The 16,524-nt window shown below is 57.5% G+C and overlaps 2 protein-coding genes across 6 annotated transcripts in view; one reads left to right on the top strand and one right to left on the bottom strand.

Moving 5' to 3' along the window:
* CREB3L3 (cAMP responsive element binding protein 3 like 3) overlaps positions 1-6,736 on the top strand; it is a 9,740-nt gene extending 3,004 nt beyond the window's left edge. For both annotated transcript variants that reach the window (XM_034657531.1, XM_034657532.1), the window contains exons 5-10: positions 1,521-1,658; positions 2,441-2,547; positions 3,948-4,016; positions 5,365-5,449; positions 5,612-5,708; positions 5,911-6,736. In XM_034657531.1, coding sequence (XP_034513422.1) covers positions 1,521-1,658; positions 2,441-2,547; positions 3,948-4,016; positions 5,365-5,449; positions 5,612-5,708; positions 5,911-6,308 — 894 coding nt within the window. In that variant the 3' untranslated portion in view covers positions 6,309-6,736. The remainder of the gene's footprint in view (positions 1-1,520; positions 1,659-2,440; positions 2,548-3,947; positions 4,017-5,364; positions 5,450-5,611; positions 5,709-5,910) is intronic.
* A 700-nt stretch (positions 6,737-7,436) lies between these two features.
* SIRT6 (sirtuin 6) lies at positions 7,437-16,165 on the bottom strand. 4 transcript variants are annotated; one of them, XM_034657533.1, is made up of 9 exons: positions 16,013-16,122; positions 14,600-14,669; positions 14,097-14,224; positions 12,541-12,723; positions 10,943-11,002; positions 9,361-9,456; positions 9,201-9,281; positions 8,475-8,598; positions 7,437-8,383 (listed from the first exon to the last, which is right to left on the bottom strand). In XM_034657533.1, the coding sequence occupies exons 4-9, from the start codon at positions 12,699-12,701 to the stop codon at positions 8,042-8,044; spliced, it is 864 nt and encodes a 287-aa protein (XP_034513424.1). In that variant the 5' UTR covers positions 12,702-12,723; positions 14,097-14,224; positions 14,600-14,669; positions 16,013-16,122; the 3' UTR covers positions 7,437-8,041. The 4 variants fall into 4 exon arrangements, with proteins under 4 accessions (XP_034513424.1, XP_002928505.1, XP_034513425.1 ...); XM_002928459.4 differs by lacking the exon at positions 14,600-14,669 and having other exon boundaries at positions 16,013-16,165; XM_034657534.1 differs by lacking the exons at positions 14,600-14,669; positions 16,013-16,122 and adding an exon at positions 15,526-15,881.
* Between the last annotated feature and the right edge of the window lie 359 nt (positions 16,166-16,524).

Below are 16,524 nucleotides of genomic sequence, written 5' to 3' on the forward strand. Positions count from 1 at the left end.
AGCCGAGCTTCGGGGCTTGGAGGGCTTCATGGGGCCCCAGTGCCTCCATTTCAGAGATCGGGAGACTGAGTCACACACAGGGGAGGACACTTTCCAGTAGTAATAATAATTTTTTTAAAAAAAGCAAAAACCAAGCATCCACTACAGGCCAGACTTTCTAAATGCTTTCGATGTATCATCTTTTAATTCACGGTAATGCTAAAGATTGGGGCTCTTGTTACATTAATTTTACCCTTGAGGAAATGGGCACAGAGAGGGTCAGCAATTTGCCTTAAGCTCCACAACGGCTGCCGGCTCGATCCCTGGGCGGGCCTATAGGCGCATTGCACACCAACCCAGGGCCATCTGTCTTTCCAAGGGATTTGAGTACCCATAAACCAGAGCTGATGACGCAATTAGTGCCCCCATTTCAGATGAGGAAGCAGTTGGGCTGATCAGTGGCCTGGAATTCTGAGTAGTGGGGACCGATTCACAGGACTGAAAGGCTGCCCCAATCTGCACCTTTATTCCGGGGTCCGCTGTTCCACACAATGACATTTCTAAGACTTCAGGACTCGGATGACATTTCTAATGTTTATCTTTCAGAATTTAAATTTAATTAAACACTTTTTTAAATTAGGCAAATGCATGCACACAGCCCAAGTTCCAAAGGCACAAACAGGCATGGGGGGGGGTCTTCTCTCTCATTGCCGATGCCAGACACCTCCCTTCCCACACAGGTTCCACGGACTCCTTCCAAAGGGATTCCTTCTTTTCTTTTTTTTTTTAAGTTTGATATAATAAGTAGCATCCCACCCTTAACACTGTTTTTGTCCCTTTATTTATTTATTTATTTTTAAAGATTTTATTTATTTATTTGACAGAAACAGACAGCCAGTGAGAGAAGGAACACAAGCAGGGGGAGTGGGAGAGGGAGAAGCAGGCTCCCAGTGGAGAAGCCTGATGTGGGGCTCGATCCCGGAACTCCGGGATCACGGCCTGAGCCGAAGGCAGACGCTTAACGACTGTGCCACCCAGGCGCCCCTGTCCCTTTATTTTTTAACGAGAGTTTATCGTGGTGACTGCTTTATATGATGATACGGGGGGGGGGAGCCCCGTCTTTTTCACAGCTGTGTAGTACTCCCCGCTGGGCACACCCGGCTCATGCTTTATTTGATCTGTCCCCTATTTGCTGGGTATCCCCACTGTGCCCAGCCCTTTGCTCTTACGGCCAGCAGCTCAGTGCATTTTTAGAGCCCAGAACAGGGCCGGGCACCTAGTAGGTGCTCAATACACGGCTATCAAGTGACTATTCGTTAAACAGATGAGAAGCCTGTGCCTCCGATCTTTTGTCCACGCGTGCGAGTATCTGTAGGATCGGTTCCCAGCTCAGAGGGCTGGTGCCGGCTCTCATGAGCCCCAGTGCCCATGCGGACCCTACAGCAGACGAATCAATATTTTCTCAAATCTGGTGCTTGCTTCATTTCCTAGAGGCTGTGGGTTTCCCTGCCCCCAGTGCCATGTCCCTATGTTTCCCACAGCAGCAGCATCACCTGGCGGCCCCCCACCTGCTGTGCCCCGGGCCTGAGCACGGCCAGGAGCTGGTGCTGACAGAGGATGAGAAGAAGCTTCTGGCCAAAGAAGGCCTCACCCTTCCCACCCAGCTGCCCCTCACCAAGGTGAGCTGGGACTCCGGGCCCTGCCCCCTTTCCTGCAGCTACCTGCCCAGGAGTCTCACCTATGGGCCTCCCGCGCTAGAATGTCAGGCTGCGTCTGTCGCTGGAGCCAGGAAATTCATGCTAAAGGCCAACTCGGTAGGCAGGGCTTGACATCTGGGAGCCAAGGGTGGGCTTCAAGGCAGCGGCGGCTCGGACGCCGGGGAGCCTTCCTTGTGCCTTTCACGCTCTATCATAGCCGCTTGCAGGCCAGAGCTCACAGCAGGGGTGTCCTGCCGGCCAGGTACTCCTGCAGACAGGCTTCCACTGGGCTGGGCTGCACTTGACGAATGTTCGAATTGATTGCTAATGTTTCTCTGGCCGGGAATTTTCAAGAATTCCGTGACTATGGCCCTCACGCTCTCACATCTCCACATGCAACTAGCTCGCCGCAGCCCCTCTCCTAAAAAAAAAAACCTATTTCACTCAACTCAAACTGGGTTTGCTATTCCCACTGGAAAGACTTTCCTTAGTCTCAGTACCAGCTCGGGAAAGGCGCTATTCCCAGGCGTGGCCGGAAGGTGGCGCCATCGCACTAGTGTGCAAAGTCTGGTAGCCAGTTCCTCACTGGGTTTGGGGTCCGGGGAAAACTTCAGGACCCAGGACCCTCCCTGCAGACTCTGCAAGAATTCAGAGGGAGTCACCTGGAGTCTTTCCCCAGGTCCCTGGGTCTGGGAGGGCTCCCACGGGAAGAGAGCAGGGGTCCAGACAATCGAGTGGACCCTTCTCCCCATGTCACTGTACAGTATGAGGAGCGAGTGCTGAAAAAAATCCGCCGGAAAATCCGGAACAAACAGTCTGCCCAAGAAAGCCGGAAAAAGAAGAAGGAATATATTGATGGCCTGGAAACTCGGTAAGGCTGGGGGCCTGGGATGCCACACTTGGGGTGGGGGAGGGGGACAGAGGCCAGGGAGAGGGGTGCAATGTGACGGAGGTCCCAGTTTGGGGGGCCTGACAAAATGAGAGGTTTTTTTCCCCGCTCTTGGGGAGAGGTCATTTTTCACGTGACTTGCAAGGACGGAAAGATGCCTAGAGATGGCAGAGGGCTCGGTCTCGGGGTCCCTTTAGCCCCTAGAATATAAAGGAGAGAGAAAGGAGAATGTATGACCCATCTTGTTCTGGCTCTCTGCCTGAAGATGGGGTGCTTCCTCCCCTGGTCCGAGCGTCCCTGGTGCTCAGCCGTCAGGGCTTCCTTGAATGTGTGTGTTGGGAAGGACAGGGGGGACATCATTCCCAGCGGAACTTCCTCAGCTGAAAAACTGTGACCCCAGTTTCATCCAATCACCTCTCTCTTAACTCGCATCAGGGGACAGGCTCCTCTTTCTTCTTTAACAGAAATGTAACAGGTGGGCACGCTCACTTCCTCACCCGGGACTGACTTGATGGAGTGTTACAGGTCTGTCTGGATGTTCTGTGTCTTCCCAAGTCAGTTTTGGGATGGGCTACATTTCTGGGAAGTTGTCCATTACAAATGTCTCACCATAAAATGGTTCGCAGTTGTTTCTTATTATTTTGCTAAGCTCCGCATTATCGGCGGTCATACCCATTTTAAGAAACTTATGCTGTTCATTTGAGCCTTTTCTTTCTCCTTCATCTTGATTCATCTTGCCAGAAAATTATTTATTTACTTATTCTTGCCAGAGAATGGCTTTCTGGCTTTTCTGCTCACCCGCCTATATTTTTGTATTCTAGTTCTTGCATTTCTTTTTTTTTTTTTTTAAGATTTTATTTATTTATCACACACAGAGAGAGAGTGCATGTGAGCACAAGCAGGGAGGGTGGGGCAGAGGGAGAGGGAGAAGCAGGACCCTGGGATCATGACCTGAGCTGAAGGCAGATGCTTCACCGACTGAGCCCCCCAGGCGCCCCTCGAATAGGCATTGCTGCAAAGAGCAGAGTGGCTTGAGCTCATGCGGAAGGTGAGGATTGTGGCTTGATTCTCCCTGGACTCCCGGTCATCCTACTCCTTGGTCTTCTGGAAGCATCCCTGCCCAAGTTTGGCATTCCATTCCCAGTCCTGGGGGCACAGACCAGAATGAAGCCCCACACCAATTCAGACATGGGATCTAGGAGCCAGGCAGACGGTTCAAATTCTGGCCCTGTCCACAGACCGGCCAGGTGACTTTGGATGAGTGACATCCTGTATCTGGCCTCTGGTTCCCCTCCTGTAAAGTGATGCCTCACAGGGGAGGGTCAGCTGGGCCGGTTGGTGACAGGCATATCCTGAAGGTCACTGTGACGTTGTCCCTGCAGGATGTCAGCCTGCACTGCCCAGAACCAGGAGCTTCAGAGGAAGGTCTTGCATCTCGAGAAGCAGAACCTGTGAGTCTTGGTCCAGCTGTGGCAGAGGACGGGGGGAGCTGGTCCCCAGAGTCCCTTGCAGGAGAGGTGGACAATGTGGGGGACAGCCTCTGTGATGGCAAAGCAGAGCAGGGGGTAAGGGCTCCACCTAGAAAGGGGGCAGGCTGCATAGAGGAGGGCACTTGGACTTGGGGACAGGGGTTTCCGGTGGAGGAAATGGCTAGAAACACAGCATGCCGCACAGGAACTGTGTGTGTCTAGCTAAGAGGTGCAGTCATCTACTCAACATTTCTTTAGCCCCTCGTCTGTGCCAGGCATCGTTCTGGGCACTGGAACCACAACAGTAAACAAACAGTCTCCTGACTTAGAGAACTAATGGTCTAATAGGAGACATACTCAAGCCAAATGAAAATACATGCAAGATTCTTTTTTTCCTTTTTTTTTTTAAAGATTTTATTTATTCGACAGAGATAGAGACAGCCAGCGAGAGAGGGTACACAGCAGGGGGAGTGGGAGACGAAGAAGCAGGCTCCTAGCGGAGGAGCCTGATGTGGGGCTCGATCCCATAACGCCGGGATCACGCCCTGAGCCAAAGGCAGACGCTTAACCGCTGTGCCACCCAGGCGCCCCAAGATTATTTTCACATAGTGACTGTCACTGAGGGGAAGAGTGAAGCATAGTGAAGGCATTGGCGAGTAAGTGGGGGCTGTTCTGGGCAGGGAGGTCACATAAGGTGACTTTTGAGATGAGACCTGATGGATGAGAAAGAACCAGCTACAAGAAAACCTGGGGTAATAGTGTCCTTGGTACAGAGGGAACCAGCATGTGCAAAGGTCCTGGGATGGGACCAGGTCTGGTGTGTTGAAGAAAGAGCACGTGGGCGTGTGTGGCTGGAGCAGAGTGGGTGAGGGGAGGAGAAGGAGGAGGGGAGGGCAGGGGGTGATGGGGCAGGTCAGGCAGAGCCTTGGGGGCCATGAGGTGGACTTGGGCTTTTACCCGAGGCGGGTGGTAGCCCGGGGAGGGTGGAGAGAAAAGTGCCATCTGGTTAGTGCTTGGAGCATGAACCCTAGGGGGGCAGGAGGGGCCTTAGGGGGGGCCAGAGTAGAGGCTGGGGATGGCATTTTAGTGAGAGATGATGGCAGCCTGGATCAGGGAGGTGGGGTGGCAGAGAAGTGAGTCGGTGCAAGGGGGTGGGGTGTTCAGGGAGATTTACTGAATAAAGAGGGAGAGTTTGGGACTTTAAAGACCAATGGGGCTGTGAGGGATGAATGGGGTTCAGACATCAGCCAGGCTGGGAGACCCCAGAAATGGATGGGAATCACATCACAGCCCCATGGGGCTGAGCCAAGATCCTCCCATTCCCACTAAGATCCCTCTTGGAGCAGCTGAAGAAACTCCAGGCCATTGTGGTCCAGTCCACCAGCAAGTCGGCCCAGACGGGCACCTGTGTAGCGGTAAGTCCTAGTCCCCAGGATAAAGGGGGTCCTCGGCCTTGGCAAAGGGGGTCTGTGCGGGGAGCTGAGCCCCAATTAAAGCACGATCCCATCTTCTGGGCCTCGGTTTCTTTGCTCACAGGGTGGGGGGAGGGATGCGGTGACCTCCCCCATCTCTGCCAGGTCCTGCTGCTCTCCTTTGCCCTCATCGTCCTGCCCTCCATTAGCCCTTTCGTCGCCAAAAAAGCCGAGAACACCGGAGACTACGCACCTGTTCGAGGTAAGTGGGCTAGGGACTCTCTGTCCTCAAAACTCCTCTGGGCTGCACCATGGGCACAGTCCCCTTGTTTCCCCAAGGCCTTATACTGGGCCTCTGGGGGATGGGGGGACCCCCTTGCCGCTACTTCCTGAGGCTGGGGCTAGGGAACGGAGGGACACCAGTCCCCCACCCCATCCCTCATAATCTTCCGACCCTTGCTCAGTTTTCTCCAGAACTTTGCACAACAACGCTGCCTCCCGCGTGGCCCCCGGCGCCACACCAGGCTCCGAAGCCCCAGGACCACGGTCCAAGGACGGCATATCCCAGGAAGGGTCTCCAGGCAGCCCCACAGCGGACTGGGAATCTCAGGGCATGTCGGCTCTGGACAACTTGACGAAGGGGCTGGACAACTCGACCCTGACCCCAGACAACTCCACTCTGGTCCCGGACAACTCGACACTCTCCCGGAACAATTTGACACTCATCCAGGACAACTCGACGCTCGTCTCGGACAACTCGACGGAGAAGCAGAACGGGGCCACCCTGCTGGGCTGGACTGCACCTGAGCCAGCGCTCAGCTCTGGGCGGGTGGGCCTGGAGGCAGCAGGGGAGGAGCTGTGAGCGCCACCCTCATATGCCCACAGACCCCTGTGCTTAGGGACCCTTCTGTGGACAGCGATGCGCATGGGGTGAGAAGTGAGACCTGGCGGAAGAGTCAGGATGGAGACGCACAAACTCACGGACCCAGATACACACAGAACACACAGGGCAACCACAGGGCCATGAACCCCAAGAAATACACAGACCCAGGCAAAGGAACAGGCAGACACATACAGAATGATCCACAGACCCAGACAGACAGACAGAAAGATACAACACACACACACACACACACACACACCGTGCCTCAACAGCTCCCCTGCCCCGGGACTCCTCCCTGACCCTTGCACACAGGGAAGAGAAACTGGCTGAGGCTGTGAGGACACTGGCCCACAGCCACCCCTCTTTTCTAAGATTGCAGAGATCCTTAATAAAGTATTTTGACAGAACACGGCTGACACACAGCAGCGTAGGGTGGGGGCTGAAGCAGAGTCTCGGGCTCCTCAACTCTGGGAAAGAGGGGCTGGGGCCAGCCTGGATGGGGAAGGAGGTGCGGCCGACCCCCAGGCTGGAAGGGAGGCCTGCCAGGCCCCACAAGTGCCTTCAGCACCTTGGAGAGCGTCCGTGAGCAGCGCGCAGGGCACTCCTGGACCATGAGGTGTCTGGGCGCCCCAGGGGTGTCCATGGAAGGTCTGGGGACCTGCCTTCCTGGGGGCTGCACAGCCCACCCTGCTCGTTTTCTGGATGGGGAGACTGAGGCATGGGAAGCGAAGAGACCTGGCTGGAACCCGGCTGTGCTTGCGCTCTCCTAATGCGTGGTGACTCCCCACCGGTGCTGAGCAGGTGCCAGGGGCTGCGAACCAGCCCAAAGGCCACGGCCTCTAGCCTCAGGGGGCTCACAGCCTAGTAGTGGAGGGCAAGTATTTAGAAACCACGCTTTAGAAATGACGCACACAGGCACCTCATCACACACTGAGGGCTCCAGGAACGCTGTGGTACTGCCCCTCCTCCTTCGCCCCAGGCCAGGTTGCAAGGAGGCCCACACAGGCTCCACAGGGGCAAGGGGACCTTGCGGTCCTGCCCCCCCAACCCCTCCTCCTCGGGACTAGGACCTGGCACAAGGTTATGAACGTCAAACACAGACTCAGATGCAAGAATGTCTGCTTTTATTGCATTGAAGACTTCTCTGGAAGTCTGGAGGCAGCCAGGTGGACACACCTCTTCCTCCCTCTAGCCCCAAAGGCAGTGCAAACCCCGATGGTCTGTGCCACCACAAGGTCTGGCCCCTGAACGTGACTCTGCCCCCCCTTACCTTCTGGAGGGACTGTGAAGGCAATTTCGGGGAGGTAGGGGATGGGGAGTGTGAGGGCCCAGGGCAGAGAGTTAACTCCTGTTGCTGGGAACTAGGGAGGGCCCGGCCACACCTCCCCAGAACATCCTGAGTCAGGGGCCCTGAGTCAGGGGCTGGGCCAGCCGGCCAGCCAGCCAGCCAGCCAGCCAGTGCCTGGGGTGTCAGATCCAAGGTCAGCGTCCAGGGTGAAAATGTTCCTCCCCAGGCCCACACCAGAGGCCCCCAGAGCTAGAGAGAGAGGCAGTGGAGGGTGAGCCTGCCCTGGGGCCTGGAGCTCAGCAATCAGCACCCTGAGGTCGCCCCCCCCACCCCCATGGGCAGGTACGAGTAACAAAGTGAGACCAGTAAGAAAAGATGAATCCATGGTTTCTACAAAAAGCCCCACCCGCCCCAGGGCCCCTGGTCAGCTGGGGGCCACCTCGGCCTTCACCCTTTTGGGGGGCCTGTGCAGTGCAGGACTGTCCAGCCGCTCCCTCTTGGGGCTGGCGGGCCCAGAGCCGTTGTGCTGGGTGCAGGGCTCCGAGGAGGGCTCCGGCTTGGGGCTGGCGGGTGCTGGGCCATTGAGCTGGGTGGGGGCCTCCTCCTTGGGCTCCAGCTTGGGCGCGGGCGGGCGGGGCAGGGGGGGCAGCGCCCTCTCCAGCACGCGGGGGCCGTCCCAGGCGGGAATCTCCAGGCCCAGGTGCTTCATGAGCCGGGTCATGACCTCGTCCACATAGCCATGGATTCGCAGGTCAGCGTGGCGGTCCTGCGGGGCAAAGACAGGTCAGACCGAGGCGGAGGTCAGGAGGGGAGGGAGGCTGGGGCAGGGAGTATGTCAGGGTGGGCTCAGAACCGACATGCTTCGTGGGCTGAAGGTTGACAATGACCAGTCGGCCTCCTCGGCGCTTGGTGGCAAGCGGCAGGTTCCCGCTCGGCCGGATTTGCAGGGAGGTGCCCAGTGTGATGGACAGGTCTGCGTTCCTGTGTCGGGAAGGCAGAGTCAGACAGAGCGCCTTCTCGCCCTGCACAAGGGTCTCTGCAGCCGTCCTCCTGCCCCACGAGGTCGGCGAGGCCTCCAACCCCCCCGGCTCAAGACCCATTGCCTCACGACCCACCCTGTGCTCCTGCAACACCCCCAGCCCAGGAGGTCAGCCCACCGACCACCTCTGCTCTCCAGGGCCGCCCACAGCCTGGTCCAGCTTCAAGCTGCCCTGAGTCCTGCCCCTGCTGCTTCCCTTCTGCCCGAGCCATCTCTCCCCCAGCTCCGCCTCCGCTGGCAGAAGCAGGGTGGTTGATGTGGGCAGGACCTTCGAGGCTTGGGACTCGGGTTCTATCCCGGCTCAGTCATCTCCTGGCTGGTAGCACTGGACAGGAGTCCACGTGCTGAAGCCTCAGTTTCCCTGCCTGCCACACATGCACGCTGCAGCGTGTGTGAGTAGCTGCTGTTATTAAGAGGGCAGTGAGGCCCAGAGCAGGGGCAGCCACCTCTTTCAGGAAGCCCTCCTGACGGCCCCGGGCCAGAGCTGGTTGTGCTTCTGACTGTGTCCCCACCTGCCCAATCCAGGCTCATCTGAGCGTCAGACCTGCTGGCCTCATCAGCGAGAGTGAGGTCCCGGTCAGGCAGGGCGTCCTCCCAGTCCAGGATGGTATCTCTCAGCTCCCCCCTGCAGTGGAGGGGTGGGGGGATCAGCACGGGGACGCGCACCCTCCCCTGGAGCCCAGGCGCGGCGAGACGTCACTCACCTGCAGGCCCGCAGCCCCCTCGCCTTGGCCACAGTGCAGAGCCGGCCCGTGGCCTTGAGGCCCATGCTGCCCACGACGGTGTCCCGGACGTACTGCCTGTGTTGGGGGAGGAAAGGGGGGCCCGTGGGGCTGGGTCAGTCCCCCCCCGCTCCCCTGCAGCCTGAGCTGGGTGGCTCTTGCTCTTCTCGGGGAGCTGTTCTCCCAGGGAAGTGGGGGCCACATGGCCAGAATCTAAGCACCAGGAAACATCCCACAAACCCAGAGCAGGGGCTGGGGGGGCTTCCACTAGACAGCCGGCTGGCTGCACCCCAACACCAGGGGCATGGAAACAGAGAAGACTGGGAAGTGTTCCAGACAAAGGAGACTAGAGAGACCCGACGATGACATGCAGAGTGTGAGCCCAGGCCGGCTCTCGGACCGGGACACAAACAGAAGGCACGGAGCGCTGGAAGCCGGGTGAGCGCCTGGGTGATCTATACAGTCTTCCGCGCCCCGGCCTTTACAACGAATGCACTGCAGCCGAAGACAAGAGCTCCTGGGGGACACACGTCCCTCGGGCCTGGGGGGTGGACACTGACACCTCAACAGCACGGCTACGACTAACAGGATAGGAACGACTGTGAAAACCACATTGGGATCAGCGAACTACGGCCCCGTGGATCAAATCTGGCCCTCAGCCTCCTGTCTTTGTGAATAAAGTTTTATTGGCACACGGCCACGCCCATGCCTTCCTGTGTCATTCACGGAGGCTCTCATGCCGCCGCCACAGCGGAGCCCATCGTCCTGACCAGACTGTCTGGGCCACAAAGCTGAAAATGTTCTACCATCTGGCCCTTTCCAGAAAAAGCTTGCTGAGCCCTGGTCTAGGTGAAGTTTGGGTTCATCATATGATTCTTATCAGTTTTCTGCAGATTTGAAATTTTTCAAAATAAGTTTGGGGACAATTTTTTTTTTTTTTTTGATGTGGGGCCCCACCTGGGCAGCTGCCCAGGCAGCAGGAGACCCACGTGGACAGCCCCAGCCCCGGGAAGGGCTCTGGCTCAGCCTTCCCAGAGTGGGCAGACACACCTGTGTCACACTCCGTTGTGTGTCCCCCCAAAAGGTATGTTGGGGTCCCAACCCCCAATACTTTAGAGTGTGACCACATTCGGAAATAGGATCATTGCAGACGTAATGAGTTAAGATGAGATCACCCTGGAGGAGACTGGCCCTCGTCTCATAGGACTGGTGAGAAGCTTCCAGAAGACATGAAGAGGCAGGAAGGAACCTCCCCTGCAGGGTTCGGTGGGAGCCCAGCCCTGCCCACAACTGATGTCGGACTTCCAGCTTCCAGGCTGAGATGACACATTTCCGTTTTAAGCCGTTCAGCTCGTGGTCGTCTGTTACGGGGGTGCAGGAGAGGAACACGCCTCCCCAGGAGGAACACGTGCCCCCAGCCCCACCCAGCCTGGGTCTCTGGCCACGTCAGAGAAGACTCACAAGGCCCTAATGCAGAGCCCGACCTGGGAGGTGACAGAAAACAGGGCCGGCCCCTGGGCTGCCCACACTTTGTGCCCTGCCCCCACCCTCCCGTGGCACTCACGTCTTACACTTGACACACTCCTCTACGAACATGTTTCCGTGGAGCTCCGCCAGCTTGTCCCTGTGGGAGGAGAAGGGAGACGCTTCGCCACGGTACAGGGTTCTCGTTCCTGAGGCTTCACACTGAGCATTGAGCTCACCTCCTCCAGGAAACCTTCCCTAAGCCCTCAACCAGACGATCAATGGACTCTCTCCTTCCGGTGCCTCTGCTGCTGACGGCAGCACCCACATGCTGTACAACCTTACCCAGATGGCCCAACCTCTCTGGGCCTGAGTGACCATTAACCCTCCCGGCTGACCCCACCTTTGTACACGGACAGCCCATTCCGCTCACAAAATCCATCCACAATCATGTTGGAACCTCCGAATGTCACCAGGTCGGAAGGACAGGAATCCTGACGCCCAGTTTGCAAAGGAAGAACCTGAAGTGATGGGTGGCCCGGGGGCGCGAGCTTTGGAGGCAAGGACGTGGGGTCAACTCCCTGCTCTGTTGGTTCCCAGCTGTGTGACGCTGGGTAGTCCCTTAACCCCTCTGTGCCTCAGGCCCCATCTGAGAAATGGGACAACAGTACCTAACTTTTGAGATATTTGGGGGAGTAAGGATCAGGCCTGGAAGGCTCTCCCCCTGGCTCCCTCTGTCACCTCCCTCACGTTCTCACTCCAATGTCACAGCCTCCCTGGCCTGGTACAGGCCGCCTCTCCCACCCTACCTTCCCCTTTCGTTCCCTGGCAGTGACCGCCGCCTGACCTAGAATGCAATTTGCTAATTTATCTTCCGTTTCCTCGCCACTAGACCGTAAGTCGCAGGAGGGCGAGCTTCTGCCTGGTGCACCCAGCGTCCTGCGTCTAGAACAGTGTGTGGCGCGCAGGGGGCACTGGGTTAATAGTTGTCGGGTGTGGTCCATTTTGCTCCTGTCTGCATGCAGTGGGTGCTGGGGGTATCAGTGCTTCCTCCTCCAAATGGGACTCAGGCCCATTTCAAAAGAGGAGGGGACAGTGGCCTCATGCCGCTTTAGAAGCAGAGAAAAGTCCTTTTCCCTCAACCCTTGCCTGCGAAGCGTTGGCTACTCCTGTCGACATCTGACCGGCTCTCATCCGTCAACCCAAGGGTAAGACCCGGTCAGTCTCTCGGCCCTAGTACAGTGCTCACACTCACGCTAAAAGTCAGAAAGAGGAGTATTAAAAACCAACTACAAAGTCTAAACCGTGAGCGCCCTTCTTCCGGGGCCAATTTCCTCCCGGCCTCCCCCCCGCCCCGAGGAAGATTTTGGAGTGGCCTGCGGTGCTGGTGGCTGAGGGCCACACTCCAGGCCGACGGAGGTCCAGAGCAGAGCGGTCAGGGCTGGAAGCACCCCTAGGACCAGGAAAGGGGACCCCGATTCTCGAGGTGTGCCCAGGAGGCAGTGACAGTGGATGACAGCTCCAGCCCGCAGAGCCCTAGGGGGCGCCAAGTGCTTCTCCCTGCAGCCTCACTAAATCGCCACATCGGCCTCACGGCGGAGGGGCTGGCATCGAAGTTCATCCTACAGATGAGGACACTGAGGCCCAGGGAGAGCGCTGGCCTGCCCCACGCCGAGCAGGGCCGGAAGCCAGGGTTACCTGGGGAAACCGGAGCGCACGTGCAGCCCATCCACGTTCTGGCTGACCAGGAAACGGAGGAGGCCCACGCGCTCCAGCTGCACCAGCGCCATGTGGGTCTGCGTGGGCCGCGCGCTCTCGAAGGTGGTGTCAAATTTGGGGGCCAGGCCCCGCTCCTCCATCGTCCAGACACCATGGGGGCCCCTGAAGGCAGCAGGTGGGGAGAGACACAGAGAGTTAGCATTCAAGGAGACAGGGGTACAGAAAAGGAGACAGAGCATTAGAGACAGAGACAGAGGGAGACAGAGAATCAGGGAGACGAGAGAGAGAGAGAAAGAGAGCGAGCAAGACAAAGAGAGAGGAGAGACAAAGGGGGGTTAAGGGGAGAGGAGGAAGAATGTGGTGCACGAGGGCAAAAAATTATTCATTCTAATCAACATTTCCTGCTGCTGCACTGAGCCTAGCCCTGTGCTGGGTGATGCTGGGGTCCTAGTGGACCCGGGCCCTGCCCTCGAGGAGTCCTCCACCTTGTGGAGGGAGGACACGAGTGGCCACAGACCCTCCACAGCAGCCTGTGGAGCTGAAGGAGCCCAGTGGAGGTGGTGGGGGACTATGCATGGGGAATTCAGGAAGGCTTCCTGGAGGAGGCTGAGCTGTCTCTTCAACTGCGCGAGGAAAGGGCAGAGCAGTTCAGGCAGAAGGGGTAAGCAGAGGCCTAGGGGACTGACAACAGCCTGTGAGTTTGGGGAAATGAAGTGGTCCGGGGGCTCCAGTAGGAACAGTGGGAGCTGAGGTGGGAGAGACATCCTAAGGCGAGGTCAGGAAGGACTTTGATTTCCAGCCCGAAGTACCTGGAACTCTCCTGTGTGGCAGTGGGGAGCCATGGCAGATTATGGAGGAGGGGTGGGAGGCAGTCACGCCTTAGAAGTCTAACATTCCTCCCAGAACCAGGAATCTGCTCTCCTGCTGCAAGTCTGGGCTAAGGGCCCATGAAGCCTAGGGAGGGAGCGTAAATGCGACAGGCCTGTCTTAGGGGGCAGGGTTGCAAACTCAATGCCTACGGGGACCACTGGGGCGGCGGTGCCAGTTTGAGACCCCAATGCTTCAGCAAGGAGACTCCTGTCTAACACAGGATGCCCCAAGCAGGGAGAAATTTAGACACTGTTGGGTCACACACCCTTGTGAATAGGTGAGAGGCTTAGGTCTGGATGGTAAAGCCACTTGCTTGATACCAAGTCTGATAGAAAAATATTTGCAAGTGAGCGTGGAGCTAATTGCCCCTGATATCAATCTTCCCAGGGTGTAAGGTAATACAACCGCAATATTTAGGCATGCATGGTGAGCCCAGGCAAAAGACTACATTTCCCAGGATCCCTTGCAGCTAAGTATGGTCAGGTGACTAAGCTCTAGCCAATGGGGTGTGAGTGGAATGTGGAGCCGGACTTGAAGGGACCGGTCTGCAAGGGCGGGATCTTTCCAGTGCCCAACACCCTCAGGGGGAAGGGGGCAGGATGGGTTCTGATGCCCAAGCCTCTGTGAGCTGACAGGGAAGCTGTTGGCCCTCCATGTGCACAGACCTGAAGTCAGGGATCCCCGAGGCGGTGCTGATGCCAGCACCCGTGTGGAACACCACGTTGGAGGACTGCCAGACCAGCTGCGCCAGCTCCCACACCTTCCGCTCCAACTCCTCAGGGGGGTCGAAGATCTGTCAGGGGACAGAGCAGAAGGGAGAGGTCGAAATGTGTTCCAAGTGGCAAAGCCATTAGCCACAGATTGGGACGCTCCTGCCCTGCCCAGGGGGGAGCACCGATGGGAAAAGGCAGCTTATCCTCACGTCCCTCCTCTGCCCACAGCCCTCTGGGGCTCCCAGATCCCTCAGGGTAAAAGCCTAAGCCCTCCCAGTGGCCCAAGGCCCTCATGACCTACCCTAGCCTCCTCCCTCTCTCACCCTCGCCCACTCTGCTGCAGTCACACATGCCTCTTCACTATTCTTCCACCACACCAGACCTGGTCCTGCCTCAGGACCTTTGCACGGGCTGTACCGTCTGCCTAGAATGCTCCCACATGGCTCCTCCCTCACCTCCTTTAGGTCTTGGCTCAAAAGTCATCTCCTTTGCACACCATGTTCACAGCAGCATCATTTACAATCACTAAAATGTGGAATCAACCCAAGGGTCCATCAATGCATGAAGGATAAACACAGTGCGCTCCATCCCCACGCTGGAACACAATCCAACCTTAGAAAGGAAGGGACCCTGACACCTGCCACGATGTGGAGGGACCCTGAGGGCACTGTGCTCAGTGAGAGGAGACAGGCACAGAAGGACACATCCTGCAGGACCCCACTCCCAGGAAGTCCCCAGAGAAGTCCCATCCACACCGACAGAGAGTGGATGGTGGGAGCCAGGGCTGGGGCAGGGGGTGGGGAGTCCGTGCTTCCTGGGGACAGAGTCTCCGTGTGGGGAGATGGAAAGTTCTGGAGACCGAGGGTGAAGGTGGTAGCACAACAACGTGAATGTATTCTATGCCACTGAAGTGTATACTTGAAATGGTTAATGTGGTACGTTTTATGTTGCGTTATTTTGCCACGATAAAAAAAACAAAAACAAAAACAAAAGTGATCTCAGTGATGTCTCCTAGGGCCTGGTTTCAATGCAGCCCCAGCTTTCCTCACCACTCCCCAATTCACTTTTCTCCCTGAAGCTTACCATCATCGGACTTCTTAAATTTACTTGCTCCTTGTCTGTCTCCCTGCTAGAATGAGGGGGTTTTGTGTGTCTTGTTCCCCACTGTGGTCCCAGAGCTGAGAAAATGCCTGGTGCACAGTAGGTGCTCAATAAATGTTTGCGGAATCAGGCGACTAACAGGCTGGAAGAGAAGAGACGGACTAGGAGAGGGATTCTGAGGGCTCATATTAAATGCCTTCCTCAGAACACACAGACCAGCCTTTAGGGGATGGGGGCAATTTTACAGAAGGGCGAGGGGACCCAGAGGGAAGTGACTCACCCCAAGTCCTGCAGTGGCAGAATGGGTGTTTCCAACACATAGCTAAGTCCATCCAACTTAAAACCCTTCTCCATCACCCTCAGGATAAAGTGTCAGCTCCCCATCCCGGCACGTGCGGCCCCTGCGGTTCCGCTCTGGAAACCTCTCTGGCCTAATTTGTGCTCCGAGTGTGTTTATTTCCACCTCCTCGCCTTCGCCCCTGCGGAGCCTTGCGCCTGCAATTGCGCTCCCTCGCTTCCCCCATCAAAACTTCAGGACTTCCCGCGACGCGGGTGCCTCTCTCGGTCCAGGCCGCCAACTCGGGACTGGGGGCGTCCGGGTCCCCGGGAGCGCAGGGGGCGTCACTTCCCGCCCCCTCCTCCCTGGGAAGTCCCTCCCATTGTCTAGCCTCAGTGCCTCCCGATATTCCCACAATGCCCCGCTGTTGTCCGGCCCCGCCCAGCCCGCGGCGATGGGGGCGGCCTTCGGGACGCCGGGACGCGCTCACCTCGGGGAGGCCACACTTGCCCTTGTCCGCGTACGGCGACAGTCCCGCCGCGTAATTCACCGACATCCTCACCGCCCCAACGGGAACAATAAAGTTTCTCTTGTTGAGGCCGCTTCCGCCGGAAACGGGGCGGGACGGGAGGGGGGAGGAGGAGTCGCGTTCCACCCAGCCCTCCCGGCCTCTGCCTCTAGGCGCATGCGCCTTGTCTGACGCCTCAGGCGCCATCTCAACTGCTGGCAAAGAGAAGCCCCTTCCTTCGAGATGTTGGTGGGTGGCGAGAAACAGGGGCAGCCGCCTACGGGACAGTTCTCCAGTCACCTCTAAAATGAGGGGCACAAGCACCCGGCGCCCCCTTTCTTCTTCTTGCAAATGAGTAAATTGAGGTCCCCGCATCCTTCACGAGGACAGAGGACTCGTGCTTCCAGTCGGGGCTCTTTCCGCTGCACATTTCAGAAGTTTATAAAGTCACCAATGCAGGGCACTCGTGCAAGTGTGCGGGGGGGGGGGAGCAA

Source organism: Ailuropoda melanoleuca, chromosome 4 (genome assembly GCF_002007445.2).
Source record: "Ailuropoda melanoleuca isolate Jingjing chromosome 4, ASM200744v2, whole genome shotgun sequence".
Lineage (NCBI taxonomy): Eukaryota > Metazoa > Chordata > Mammalia > Carnivora > Ursidae > Ailuropoda > Ailuropoda melanoleuca.

What these genes read in the sequence shown, in the direction of transcription:
- SIRT6 (XM_002928459.4), bottom strand. Translation starts at nt 16,078, where the DNA reads ATGTCGGTGAATTACGCGGCGGGACTGTCGCCGTACGCGGACAAGGGC. An exon ending in TCGGGGATCCCTGACTTCAG is followed by an intron (nt 12,724 to 14,096) that starts GTCTGTGCACAT and finishes TGCTGCCTTCAG; the next exon opens with GGGCCCCCATGGTGTCTGGA. An exon ending in AGGGGGCTGCGGGCCTGCAG is followed by an intron (nt 9,282 to 9,360) that starts GTGAGTGACGTC and finishes CCTCCACTGCAG; the next exon opens with GGGGGAGCTGAGAGATACCA.